Here is a 14700-nt window from a genome sequence, read left to right on the forward strand (position 1 = left end):
GACACGTTACTCTTCACTAAAAGATAATAACATGGGAGGAACTAAATTCACATTACTGCTCCTGTTCAAGGACAATATTATGTGTGGGCTGTACAGGCTAATTTGTCCTTGAATGGGAGCAGTGGTGAGAATTTAGTTCATACAGTACCTATGCATGTGTATATACACACACCCTTTGCAGGGCTCAGGTGACTAGCATCTTTGTTTTTAGAAAATGCTTTAAGTCGAAGAAAGTTCACAGATGTCCTAAAAGATGTCATACCCATTCAGAAGGTCCAAAAGACTGAACATAGAGTCTACGACTGCATATTGCATTTAATCCATACTTCGATTAAGATGCAGTTGGCTTGATATATATGTAATGCTAACCCATGAAGTCTATTTATTGTACAACATAAACTTCACCATTATGGCTGGCTTATACTACTCATTAAACCAAAAGCAAAACAATGCCGTGGTTGGCTTGGCCTGCTCTGTTAACTCAGCAGCAGTCTTTTGACACTTAAAACAACCGCTTTTATTATGCCATAACTGCATGTGAATTTAAAAAATGGACTATGGTTCAGAAAGGTTCATCTTATAATGAATGTGTTAATCTTTCAAATGGTACAAAAAAAGTGGCTTGGGTTATAGCAAATTCAAAAAGGTGTTTCCTGTGCTGATGAATATGCATGATCTGCTAACCCTTCATTCCATAAGGACAAATCAATTGGAATTCCCTATTCTAATCCCAGTGTGTTTGGAACAATGTGTTTTGAATCCCAAATGTGTTTGGCACAATGGCAAAATCCTTACTTCTGCTCTCAAATTGGCTTTAAATACAGCAGAACAATTAATCGCCTTAGGATAATCATAAGACTACTTCAGAGCTAAGATGTACCAATCAGACACACGGGAGTCTCTCATGTCCCGGGCTGTCCTTGTTGACGGGCCTCTTACAGACAACCTGAAGAAGTGCAATATGTAATCTGTACATGAAACAAAAATGCAGTGGTTTATCTTTTCCTGGGACACACACACACACATAATAATTCTACCTGTGCAAGGTGGATTTAGGGGAAGAAATTGCTACTGTCTCTTTAAGAGCCTAACACTGTCCTGCAAGTGAGCTGTTATAAAGGCAGGTAAGCTGAAGCTCTTGGATTAAATGATCTGGCAGCCAGGCAGAAGGAAGCAATCTACATAATGACAGGCCATAACTGCTGGGGATATGGGCAGAAAGATGGTAGGTGATTTGCACAACCCTCCCCCTTCTATTTTCTATGCATCCCATCTTTTCTTCCTTCTATTCAATATAGTTGTATTATACTGCTTGGGTTCATGCCTAGGTCCCACCACCACCAGGCTATATGCAACAGGCAATTAAAGGGTTAACTTTTAAGCAGCTTTTACATTATTGCTGGGTCAAAATATGCCCTGGTCATTTTTTTTAAGCATTTGTGGGTCACTCCTGCTTGTTTGGATTTTTAATTAGGAAAAAAAAAAGTTGCTAGGCTGTAGGCCCACTATTTTATTGCTGAACTGGGGTCCTTTCTGTTGCCTTTCCAAATAGATGCTTGCAAGCAGTGCTGATCAAAGACCATTCTGTATGCAAAGTAAACCAGGGAAGAGAAGCAGATAGAACATGGGTGCTCCAGCGCTGATCAGGGAATAGGTCATATTTTAAAAATAAGGAATTGGAAACACATGGTCCACAAAGCAGTTTGGCACAGAAGATGTGGACAAACAGGCTGGTCCTACCATTAATCATAAGAAGGCAGCTGCTTCAGGCAGCAGATGGTGGGAGATGGCAGGAAGATGTTGGAGGAGTAACTGTACCTGATCCCTTCAAGGGCAATTGAGGATGCTGACCCATCACCCAGGGTTGAAGACAGATTTCAGTCAGTCCCATCGAGTTCTGTATGTGGACTTGTTCTTTGCGGCTTATCTCAGGCAGGAAAATGTCTTGGGCCAGTGGCGTGAGGAGGAGAAAAGATTGTCTACCTCATCTAATTTCCTTTTAAGGACTGTGCAAGCACATCTATCAAGCCATGTTCAAAGGATGACAACTTTCCCAAGGAAGCAGCCGAGCATCTCAGAGCATTCCATTTAGATTGTCCCCAAACAAGGCTCTTAGGTGACAAGGCCATTTGCTGGAGATCTTGGAAAGGTCTTCCAGCCAGAGCAAGGCATGAACAACATGTCCACACATAACAGGGCACAAAACCTAGGTTATCTGAAAAGGAGTCTAAGCCTGCAATCATATATTTGTTCACAGTAGATCTAAGTTAGCCTTTGAGTATCACTGCCCAGGTGGCCTTCATCCAGGACCTCTTCTTCCTCTTATCAAGATGGAAGCCTCAGGTAGCCATGGACGATGATTTCAATATATGATTACTGCAGCAAGATTACTATATGCACAGAAATGGAAAGATTCGACACTACCCACTCTGGAGAACTGGTTGGTGACGTTGACAGATTTTGCTGAAATGGATAAATTGACTTCTTTGATTAGAGAAAAGACTTTATCTATATTTATGGGTGACTGGAAGCCTCTTATGGTAAAAATGAAAAAATGAATTTGTGATTTATGGTTTTGATGATTAAATAGGATAGATTACAGAAAGAAGAGTAATATGATGTAACTTTAGAGAGAGAGGTTAAAATACATTTGTACTTATAACTACTGTGAAGAATATTGGAAGCCACTTCTTTGTATATTTTTCTCCAACTTTTTCTTTTCTTTTCTCACCCTTTTGGCTTTTTTCTTGATTTCCTTTTTCTTCCTTACTTTATATTAGTTTGTGTTAGGTTTTTTTGTTTAAGTTTCAATAAAAATTACATATACAAAGTGGAAATCTCAGGCAGAAGCCCTTGGACCCCAGAAAGAGGAGAGAGGGCAGAGCAGAGCCTTCCTGGTTTGCTTGGGAAGGCTGAAACTCATCCCTAACCAGGTAGAAGAGGCAATGGTTCTAGTAAACCTAATGGCTGTTTTATAAGTGAGCATTTTGCCTTGACAGATTGCCCTTGTTAGATTTATTCCTCTGTTACAGGTAGTGATCAGCTTTATCCGATGTAATCACTAACAGCTTTATTGTTTGCTCTCTGAACAAGCAGAAGTCAAACTGTGCCTTAAAAGTAGGAGCTGTTCATCATGATCTGACTTTTAAACAATGCTGATCTCCCTCCCCTGATCTTTCCTATTGCCTGCCCCAAATCCAAATCGTTTAACAGGAAATGCCAGGATTTGCTCCTGTGACCTTTTGCATGCTAAGAATCCTCCTTCTGAACTTGCAATCTTTTACTAGAGTGACCTCCTCAGCAAAAGAATTCTCTGCTAATGTGTCAACTATAAATTAATAGGACTCCAAAAATGTAGGGGAGGAAGAAACAATTTCTATGATTTTGAAAGACGTGCTTAAAATAACTCTTCTCTTTCTTTCTCCCCAAAGGACCTTCTCTATGGTACAAGTCCTATCCCATTGCCCGAGGCAGCCGTCAGTCTCCGATTGATATCATCCCCACGCAAGCTATCTATGACCCCAGTTTGAAGCCTCTCTGTATTTCCTATGAATCAGGTTCCTCTCTTGACATCTCCAACAATGGGCATTCAGTCATGGTGGATTTCAAGGATCTTGATGACAAAACAGGTGAGCAGAGTTTATTGATTTTAATACCTCTAACCCCCTCTAACTCTTTACTCAAGATGTAATCTACGACAACTATAAGATGCAAAATGAACCAAAGAAACATAGAGTTATGTTCCAGTCAATGGCTACATTCTCTGCATTAGTTCCTTCTGAATGGCTCTAAAGATGGAATGAATTTCTGAATGATCTCTGGAACAAGCTCAGCAACTGCTTCTTAAGCAAAAAGGTGATTTTTCTAGCTGCACAAAGTCAGATGCAGCTCCTGTGGGTACATTACATTTAATTTCTAGAAGGAGTCTCAAGGGCACCGTGGGAGCAGGGTTTGAGGGCAGAGGTCTACAGTCCTGCTCAACGCAGAGCAGGACAAGTCTTGAATGTGCTAGATAAGTTTTGCTGATAGTGTTTGTGAATGTTCAGGAAATATTTAGTTTCCAATCATTTATTTATTTATTCAATTTGCACAGCTGCCCATCTCACATATGCGTCTCTAGGTGGCTCACATAATTACCCCCCCAAAATACAAATAAATAATCAAACAATAACACAAAAAGCCATTAAAACAGGTTAAAAATTAAAACCATTAAAACCCTGAACAATTTAGTAATGCCATGGTGAAAAATCCTCCTGCGTGTTATCCTTCCAGTTCTCATTGAAGGAGAATTCACAGGAGTGCCCCCAGGGAGAGTGTCACAAAAGTCAAAATTTGGCCAGAACTATGTGGTGCACATAAGAAAGGGGTGGGGCTTTGGTTGCAGGGTTGTGACCACCACCTTGACTTTTTGGACTCCCCGGGGATACCCCTGCTTCCCCAAATTTCTTTCCAAAGAGAAGAGAATGTTTGTGAAATTCTCATGGCTGGAGTTTAACCCCCTTGTTCAAGTGAGGAAGTGGCCCAGTAAAATGTGGGAATGCCACGTCTTGCCTTGTACAATCACCTCTTCAGTGGACTGCTACCATCTCGTTGGATTCTCCCAGTTTCAATCAATCCCAAAGAAAACAAGATGAGGAAAGTCCTCCCGTATTTCTTTTTTTTCAGATTGGGAGGTGGGGGCAGCCAAGGAGGCTTTAGAATGATGGAAAAATGAATCATGGAAAATAATACCAGAGTTGCACCCTCCACTGCCTCCAGTAGTCTCAAAAATGTCCCAAAGATCAATTGGAAAGACATTCTCAAGCATTCTGAGAATGAGCTAATACATCAAAAACCTCTTTTGCAAGGAAAAAACTGCAGAACTCAGCACAGCATTAGGACTGACTACCCCTGAAGGGACTAGAATGAATGGCTTTACACGGATTTCAACCAGTACGTTCCAGCCCCAGCAGTTAAATAATGTTGGACTTTGGAATCAGGCACCTTGCAGTGAGGGCTTCTAACCTGGGGGTTATTCCATTTGCTTCCAAATAAGGTAAGAAAGTGTTGCAATGTTTATGGCTTGCAATGTGAATGAAACTAGACAATGGTTACAGACTCAACAAACCCTGGTTAAGCAAACTCGCTTAATGTGATATGTGAGCCAGTCAAGGAGTTTTGGAGCTTAGGGCTGAGAGGAAAGGACTTTACAGTATGGGTCTCCCTGTCTGAGTTTCTGGAGGCAAAACCTGCTGTTTTGACGAAGGGTTTATTTTGCCTGGGCTTATATTCTGCTGTGTGGTATAAATAAAACTGTAGATATGTATAGAAAGTGTCCAGTCTTCCTTTACAGACAGGAAACAAAACTCTCTTACTGTAATCCCTTCAATTTCACTTGTTTTGTGCCTACAAGTCAGTTTTTGACTTCTGGCGACTGCCTGGACAAGACCCTGCAGTTTTCTTGGCAAGATTTCGGAAGTGGTTTGCCATTGCCTCCTTCCTAGGGCTGAGAGAGAGTGACTGGCCCAAGGTCACCCCGCTGGCTTTTGTGCCTAACGCAAGACCAAAACTCACAGTCTCCCAGTTTATAGCCTGGTGCCTTAAACCACTACACCAGCTGGCCTTTTATCCTCTGCCTTTGGACAGTGAAGGTGAGAAGAAAGGAATGTATGATTATTACCACTCAGATGGAACTTCTGTCAATTTCTGTTTTCTTTTTGGGTTCCAGCTATCAGTGGAGGCCCCTTGGAAAATCCTTATAGGCTGAAGCAATTCCATTTTCATTGGGGGACAAGCCAGAATGCTGGATCTGAACATACCATTAATGGGAAGTCTTTCCCTTGCGAGGTGAGTCATTTTATAAACATTGACAGAGCAAAGCTGTGCACGAAAGAAAGCATAAAGGTGATGGATATCCCACGTGTATCCAAAAATTGCTGAATGGTCTCCAGATTTTCAGAAGCAAAGATTTATGCCCAGTGTAGATGTATGTGCGCCTAAGAATAATGTTATTTTAATCTGTATAAAATAGACCTAAAGGCTTGTTTTTTGATCATACATTGTTCTATCAGAGAACAGATTTTAGCAAGAATGTGAAAAACAGCAAATAGCTCATTAAAGAAGTTAATTTGGCACAAGTAAAATTTCACATAACACATTAAATTATGTTTTGCTTAACCATAGTTTATTGACTAAGCCACAGTTGGCTGGGTTCACACACGCTTATTCATACATTATGGTTTGGAAACTACAGTGGATAGGTTCACTTAATACATTAAGCCACAGACAAGCAAACTGTGTTTATGATTTAATATGTTGTCAAACTCTAGCCTCGCCTCCCTGAATCTTGTCTGGATCTTGTTTTCTTAGGACTTCCTTTTCTATACAATGTTAGTATTCTGCAAATCTTGCCGTGTCCAGGAGCTGTTCATTTATTTTTCTTCTATGTGGATCCTGTGGCTACAAACAGGTTTATCATTTGGAGAGGGATATAGATTGGAAAGCAATCCTTGGTGAGCACTGAAAACCAGGGCCAGGCACTTATCTAAGCTCATATTTTTAGTTCACATATGTGGATCTCTAGACACTCTTCTATAGCTGGAGTTTCTTTAGCGTTTTTGGCCTTGGCTGACTTCCCTGGTAAAAATACAGCTATCTGCCAACTTCGTTGGATCTTCCCAGAAATTCAGACAACTTCCTTTTCTGAACAAAGCAGTACATTCAGCTCACCTGCTCAGTGTGGTCAGCCACAGGAAGAACAAGACTTGCTCTGTTTATGTTTGGAATAATGATGTTTGCCTGGTTCTCCTCCCAAGCTCCATTTAGTTCACTGGAATGCCAAGAAGTACGCAACATTTGGAGAAGCTGCAGCAGCCCCAGATGGCTTGGCGGTGGTTGGTGTTTTCTTAGTGGTGAGAGCCGTAGTACCTGCTATGTGTGTTATAGGCCTATCACCCATCAGCGCATGCCATTCAGCACCCGAGGCCAACCTTTCCTAGGCCATAATGTGATTTGTTTGGTTTTCTCAATATGTTAAGTAAAGCCAGCCATGCTGGTTTGTAAATCCTGGTTTATGGCTTGCATCGAGTAAAAAACTATATTGCAGTTTCTTTAGCAAGCCATCATTCAACACACAGCTTAACACAATAGGTGAGCGTAAGAGGACAGACAACAGCAAGGCTATGAATCAGGAGTCCAGTAGCACATTTCCAACGGACAAATGTTATTAATTGGCAGAACGCAGCTCACAAAAGCTTCTGCCTTTTAATAAAAAGTGTTAGTCGGAAAAGGTGCTACCTGATTCCTCCTGATTTTTTGCCCCCGTAGTCTAACACAGCTCTCCTCCTACAACATCTGCAATGCTATGAGTTTCTCTCTGTGCAGACACGAATAGACTTTCCATCTTGAAAGTTTAGTTCCAGGAGGCAATCAAGTCTGAAAGGATATTCTATTATTTATTTGATGGAGTGAATAATTCATTTGATTGGGTTTATATGCCACCGTTTTTGTAGGGTACAACTCAAAGCAGGGTACATAATGTATTTTCCCCACGAGAACCACCCTGGGATCTGAGTTGGGCTGAGAGAGAGTGGTGCCAAAAAAGTGAGCTTGCTCAAGGGGAATCTGAGTGATGTTAGATAGTGGCATGACGCAGACCTCCTCGGGAAGTCATTCCAGGCACAAGGAAGGAAAGAAGGTGTGTGGATCGCGACTTCCCCCTTTTATTGTAACCTTGCGGTGTTTTTAAAAAGCTGAGCGGTTTCAAGAGTAGTGGGCGGAGCAGGAGAGAAGTCTACAAGCCATAGACAGAAGAAAATTGTTAACTTGCTCTGTATTGTAATGGCCTCTGCTTTTAAATCCTACCTCCTCTGGTCTTTTAAACATTTAGGTTGGAGAAGAACATCCTTCTATGAACAGACTGACTGATGCCTTCTATATGGTCAAATTTAAAGTAAGTTTTCAAAGTAGAATACTCCTGAATTATAGGGACATGAATATTAAGATTATTTCTTCTTGGTTTTTTTTTAATGCAAATGAGTTTTGAGTGTTATTTTCACCCTTTTTTATGGACATTTTGAACCGGTGGTTAGATATTATTTGGGCTTAGATGTGGAGGAAGAAATCTGAGTACAGAAAAGAAAGAGATTAGGAACACAGATAGAGAAATGCAACTTGTTTAAATTACTGCAAACAATCAAAAATATACGTTGGCAGGATCAAATGCTGAGTCTGGGTTTTTAACTTTTTTCTCAGCCAGGGCACCCACAAATAAGATGTGCATGCCGATATCATCATACAAATGCCATGATTTAAGAATTTGTATCAGACACCAGGATGCAAGCATGTATGTTGTCACTGGCATGATAACAACATCATGCACATTTCTTCAGTTTGACATCATTGCCGTTTATTGTAGACACTGCTGGCTAAATTTGTCTGCCGATTCTGTCTACCTTCATGTATCACTGTGGAAAATTAAAACGACTCTTCTGACGCTCATCAAAGTTTTCTTTAGCCAGCTACTTGTTAATTGTGTAAATCTATCTCATCTAACTTGCTTCTGAACTGGGTAGTAACCGATCCTTCTAGGACTAAAGAAATGTCACTTTGTTCAACACAACATTTACTGATGTTCACTATCTCCAAGTAAACAGGCTCACTAGTACAGACTAGTGACCCACCTTTAAACCTAGTGCAGGGTGGGAAGAACTGTGATAGCTGAGGGTTTCATTTAACATTTTGGAAGAATCAAGAGCTGCGCTGGCCTGATGGTGGGTTGCGTTACCCTGCACTTTGGGATGTGCTTTGACATGTGTGCGAAACTAAACCAAAATAAACCTAATTGAGGGCTTACACTATAGTTTTCATGTATTTTCTACCTCAGAATGAAAGAAAAACACATCTGTTTTCAGCATTTATTGACTTATTTCTTCGACATCACTCTGCTCCAAACTCCAACCCCCATAGGAAGTCCAGGAAGATACTGTGATCAATAGTATTAAGCGCTTTGAGAGCAGGACCAATGGGGCTGTACTCCCTCCATCCAGATCCTGCTGCAGGTCATCAGCAATGGTGACCAATGCCATTCCATCCCAGGCCTAGGCCTGCAACATCACTGGAAGGAAACCAGCTAATCTGTTTCTTCCAAGATCCTCTGTAGACAAACCCCAACCATTTTCTCAACAGCCTTCCCCTCAAAGAGGAGGTTGGAATCAAATGATAAGTTCTCCAGAGCTTCCGGGTTGAAGGAGAGTTTCTTCAGGAGGGTGTATACCACTGTCTTCTACAAGGCATCATGACTTAATGTAATGGTCTGATTCACATAGCATGCTGAGATAAATGGCTGAGTTTCCACTATATGTTGAACCATAAGCTACTGTCAGGCCTAGCCCAAGGAACTCCAAGAGACCATGTAAATTCAGTCCAGCTATGTTTATTAGCTACAACCTCTAGCAAGAATCTTCCCAGACTGAAACCCCAGCTCCCAAGTAATGCCAGCCACAACCTTGTGAATTCCACAGGGAGGTGCCAGTCTCATCTTCTTGTATCTCCCACGCTCCTCAGGAGATGTAAGAAAATGTTTTCCTCCCTGAGCCTGGCCTTCATAATCCCATTCCATCACAGCTACCAACCCTATTTTGACCTAGTCTAGTATATTATGTGAACTTACCTGAAGGTCCTTTTCAGGACATTGCTGACCTCTTAGGACATGACAGCCACTACCTGAGGTATCTTTAAAAGAAGACATTGTCCTTGGAGGACTATATGGAGGACAGGTGATGTCAGAAGCTGCTGGTTATGATGTAAACCCCACAGTGAGCGACAGCCAACAGTTATAAAATCAAAGTGATTGGTTTATTGTACTTGCACAACATCAGAATAACTTGACAAGCCATTGACAGTATTTGCAGTTGCTTCCTCCTGGTGTTCCTCCTTTGTCTTCTTGCTTTGATTCGTTTTGCTAAGCTCATGAAAAACAAAATAAAGTACAAACTTCAATTTCAAGATAGTTCAAATTGTACTGAAACTTAACATCTAACTTTACAACAGAATTTCAGTGAGCCTGATATATGATAGAGAAGAAAGGGAGAAAAAGGAGATCATGTGAAAATATAATAAAATAACTCAAGGGAATTTGATCAAATAGCTTAGAAATATTCTTCCTTACCCCTCTCTCAAAAAAGTACCAACCACATTATCTGTTTCCTTCCTGGTACAATTCTGAAGTAGATTTAGGAGTTTTCCTTCCACCATCCTTCTTCAGTACTCCTACTAAGGAGGAAGTAGATTTGAACAGGTACTTCAGAGATCATGGGAGTTGGGACATAGCACCCATCTGAAACTCTTTAAAACAGCTGCATCTTTTCCTGGGATCATGCACAATCCCGGGAAAAGACACAGCTGTTCTATGGAGCTCAGACAGATGCTCTGTTTGTGGCCCTGCATTCTCCAAAGCACATGTATGAAATCAAATCCAAAACACTGCACAACCCCTGTATATACTAGAAAGACTAAGTTTTGTGGGAACAAGAGGAAGGGATATTGTGTTCCTGTCCTGCTGACAGACATCCTAGAAATTTTAGATTGAATCCAGTTTTAATGCCCTTGGAAGTAACCTATGGAAATGAATTGTGCTTAAGTGAATTACGGAAATTAATCCCAATCTAAATGTGCAAAGTAACATTTATGGTAGTGTGCATGTTTGTATGTTTATCTTGGTGCTGTCCTGCAGATTTTCAGCATCTCCTTCAAGTGTTTTCTTAGTTCATCATAATATAGAACTGATACCTCTTGCATTGATGTTTTATTTGGAGCCTGGATGTGGGTTATATTACTTTATCCATGCAAAAAACCCAAGTTTCCTTAACTTTTATGAAATTCCTTTAGGTTCAGAGCGTGTGTGTGTGTGTGTGTGTGTGTGTGTGTGTGTGTGTGTAAATGCATTACAGTGGGTTTCTGGTAAGGAATCTGCTGTTTTTTCTTAGATCACCCCATACCATAGATCCATTTTGTGTCTCTGTTTTTCTTTCTATTCATCTGTCTATTGACCAGTTAAACATTGACACAACTTTTTAGTCCTGAGTAATGCTTTGGGGTTTTTTTGTTCTTGCGTTTGTTTTTTGTAGTTTCCAAGAAATTTTGTGAAACCATATTCATTTGCATCTTTAGTTGTCTCTTCGAATTTTTTTAAAATCCCCAGTGTCAAATAACATGTTCTCCTCCTTCCTGAAACTTCTCATAGGAAACAAAAGCTGAGTTCACATCTTTCAACCCAAGCACCCTTCTGCCCCCCTGCCTAAATTATTGGACATATCCTGGATCTTTGACGACACCACCTCTCAGCGAGACCGTCACCTGGATAGTGCTGAAGGAAGCTATCCAAGTATCCGAGAAACAGGTAAATCTTGAGGGTGAGTGAGTGATGAGAACGTAGTTGCCCCATGTTTATGGAAAATATTCTTCCAAATAGTTATCAGGAGGAAATGCTCTATGGAAAAAAAATTCTCTTGGAAAAGCACTTTTTAAATCTCTTTCAGCAACCAAGCTACAAAGGATATGGGTATCTCATTCAGATATATGGATAAATGGATATTTTCCTCCAGGATTTTTAAAACTTATAATTTTGGAGAGGGATTCATAGGGTGTGTCTATTGTATGTGTTGGGGGAGTCCTTTTAAAATCAGCAGGAAATTAGGCTGCTACGATTTGTTGATTTTTCTGCCAAATCGGAGTAATGTAGTAATAGAAAAATCTTAGATGGTTCCATGGTGATTGATATTCTGTTCTCTCCATGGGGTTGGTACCTTTTTAAATTTTTTAAATTTTAAATTTTTTTGATAATGTTTTCATTTTAATAATCGCTTTTTATCTTTTTATAATGATTGTTTTTATCCATTTGTTATTTATTTAAATATCGTACCCCACCCAGAGTCGCTTTGTGTGAGATGGGTGGCTATATAAAAGTAACATATATATGAATGAATGAATGAATGAATGAATGAATGAATGAATGAATGAATGAATGAATGAATGAATGAATGAAGTCCTAGAGAGTTCTGTGAGATTCAGAAAGGGAGTTGGCCAATTTTGCCTGTTTGAAAACATTCTTTATAAAGATTGAAAACCAAAAAAAATGCAACGGAGAGAGCAGGATCTTGAAGTTGTCCACCAACAGGTAATATCTGCAGAATGAACTGAATGGACACGTTCTTCACTTGACCGTTTTTGTTTTTTTTTTAACTATGGCTGAGATGGATGTATTTCTGTTAAATTATTCTCATTATTTCTAAACATAATCTATGAAAAAATGTCTTTGAAGCATCAAGTAAGGGCTTACTTTTGGATTGTCATAAGCTGTGTTATGTTGTGTTTTCAGGGAAATTGTTCACTTAGCTCCTTAGGCCTTATATAAATTTATTTTTTGGTTGCTATTGTCATATCTTAAATTTAAAATCACTGTATATACATTGTACTAACACAGTGTTTCTCAAGCTTGGCAACTTTAAGATGTCTGGACTTCAACTCCCAGAATTACCCTGGCTGGGGAATTCTGGGAGTTGAAGTTCAGACATCTTAAAGTTGCCAAGCTTGAGAAACACTGCACTAACATACTTTTTTGTATGTGCTTGACTGTTAGGTTGTTTTAATTTTTTTAATCAAATTTTGCAAATTTGTTGCAAAAAACAAATATCACTGGATGAATAATCTAGTTATGAGTATTGCTGGATGAATAGAGCAAAATAAAGAAAAGATGCCCGCGCTGCGTTTTCATTATTATCATTTGCTTGTAAGCGTGTTCACAGACTGCGTCTCCTAGCAGTAATGCTGTTTCGTGTGCATTTACAGATGGAGAAATTCAGAACTCTCCTTTTTACAACAGAGGAAGATGAAAAGATCCCAATGGTGAATAATTTCCGGCCCCCTCAGCCTCTTAAGGGAAGGGTTGTTCGTGCATCCTTCAAGGTGTAAGAACGGATGGAAAGGAGAAGGCAGAACGTGCAAAGAGATTCTAAAGCAGCAGACATAAGACTTTGATTTTCATCGTGGGCTTTAAAATGCCACAGCAAGGAGGCAGCAGGACATCTACTGACATGATTCCAAACTCAAGATATCTTGGGAAGCATCCATACCACTCCAAGCTTCCTCAGAAGTGGTTTTTAAGAATGTGGGTTCTCCCTCTTTTTTCCTTCCTTCCTTCCTTCCTTCCTTCCTTCCTTCCTTCCTTCCTTCCTTCCTGCCTTCCTGCCTTCCTGCCTTCCTGCCTTCCTGCCTTCCTGCCTTCCTCCCTCCTTTTTCCTTCCTTTTTCCTTCCTTCCTTCCTTCCTGCCTTCTTCCTTCCTCCCTCCCTTTTTCCTTCCTTCCTTCCTTCCTTCCTTCCTTCCTTCCTTCCTTCCTTCCTTCCTCTTCCTCTTCCTCTTCCTCTTCCTCTTGCTCTTCCTTGTTCATTCAGTTCTTGTTTATAAGATACCACTGTTATTTTATTACCATGTCCCTGAAGGAACACTATTTTTTGTTCCTTATTATGTCCAGGAAAAAGTGTTTAGATTATAATGAAATGTAAATCCCTAACATAAATATTAAGATATTTATATTTGGGCAGAAGCAAGCGTATCTCTACTTTTTTAATCTCTTCTTTTTGTCTTGTAAAGAACTTCTGATCTTTAATCATAATGAAGATTTGATTGATTGATTGATTGATTGATTGATTGATTGATTGATTCCCTCCTGCAGATGCCCTGTTCTTGTTCCTTGCCTATTGCATCCACTTTTGGTCACCTCTTTTTTTTCCCCCTTCCCTTCCTAGAGTATTTATTCCCTTTTATTGCCTCTCAATCTCTTTCTGCCTGCCTTTTCTTCTGAAAGGAAAGAAGAGAATGTAGACATAAGGTTTTTTTGCATCTTAAAATCTGTGCAAGCTTCTAGTCCTCAAGGTTGCAAAGCAGTTTGAAAATATGTGAACGTAGTAAAGGAAATAATGCCCTCATCACAATGTCTGGGAGTCACTTCAAAGGTGAAGTGCTCCTTTTTAATTCCAGCCAGGCTTGCCCTCCTGTAAACTCTCCCTCCCTTTCTCCCTCATCATACTCAACAGGCATTTTGTGAGAACCCCAAACTTTTTCTGAACTGTTGAAAATTGCACGTGGTCTCCGAGCCTGCTAGCTTGTCTGTCATGTCCATGAGGGTCATGTAAGGACCTGCATTTCAGAGAACGGAGATTCCTATCATTTTATGTTCACGTCGCCTGTCACCAACTATAATTTAGGTTGGATAATTTAGGAAACCAGAATGAAAAGTCCTGCAGTATTTCTACCTGAAAATTAATGGGTGTGGGAGGGCAATATTTTTTCACAGCCATCAACAGTAGCTGTCCTCTGATGTGCACTTATAGCCACAAAGCCTAAAAAAAGTAATAGAAAGTTGTGCTTGACTAAAGCTTTCAATACTTCATTGCTTTGCCTGAACTTCATTGTCCTTCATGCTATACTTTTCTGCTTCAGACAATCCTCTCTGAAGTTGTTTGCCAAGGATAGAGAACCTGCAGTCCTTCAAAAATGCTGCTGACCTAAAACTCCAACTTGGCCCTGACCAGCATGGATAATAGAGAGGGACGATGTCAGTTAGTTTAACCCTATCTGGAGAACAGCCCACTCACTCCAGGCCTTTACAGACCTAGATTCACACATCACACCAAGCTGTGATGGGCTTAACCATGTTTTACTG

The 14700-nt window shown here is 40.2% G+C and overlaps 1 protein-coding gene across 1 annotated transcript; it reads left to right on the forward strand.

Moving 5' to 3' along the window:
* The first annotated feature begins 1149 nt into the window (after positions 1–1149).
* CA7 (carbonic anhydrase 7) lies at positions 1150–13902 on the forward strand. The gene is made up of 7 exons (XM_007421057.4): positions 1150–1225; positions 3432–3629; positions 5708–5826; positions 6795–6890; positions 7868–7930; positions 11222–11377; positions 12826–13902. The coding sequence occupies exons 1-7, from the start codon at positions 1186–1188 to the stop codon at positions 12946–12948; spliced, it is 795 nt and encodes a 264-aa protein (XP_007421119.1). The 5' UTR covers positions 1150–1185; the 3' UTR covers positions 12949–13902.
* Positions 13903–14700: the final 798 nt, after the last annotated feature.

Source organism: Python bivittatus, unplaced genomic scaffold (assembly GCF_059951505.1).
Source record: "Python bivittatus isolate LINGU-HERP-01145 unplaced genomic scaffold, Pbiv_v1 ctg000190_np1212, whole genome shotgun sequence".
In the NCBI taxonomy this organism is placed as follows: domain Eukaryota; kingdom Metazoa; phylum Chordata; class Lepidosauria; order Squamata; family Pythonidae; genus Python; species Python bivittatus.

What these genes read in the sequence shown, in the direction of transcription:
- CA7 (XM_007421057.4), top strand. Translation starts at nt 1,186, where the DNA reads ATGACAGGCCATAACTGCTGGGGATATGGGCAGAAAGATG. An exon ending in GGAAGTCTTTCCCTTGCGAG is followed by an intron (nt 5,827 to 6,794) that starts GTGAGTCATTTT and finishes TCTCCTCCCAAG; the next exon opens with CTCCATTTAGTTCACTGGAA. An exon ending in TCTATATGGTCAAATTTAAA is followed by an intron (nt 7,931 to 11,221) that starts GTAAGTTTTCAA and finishes AACTTCTCATAG; the next exon opens with GAAACAAAAGCTGAGTTCAC.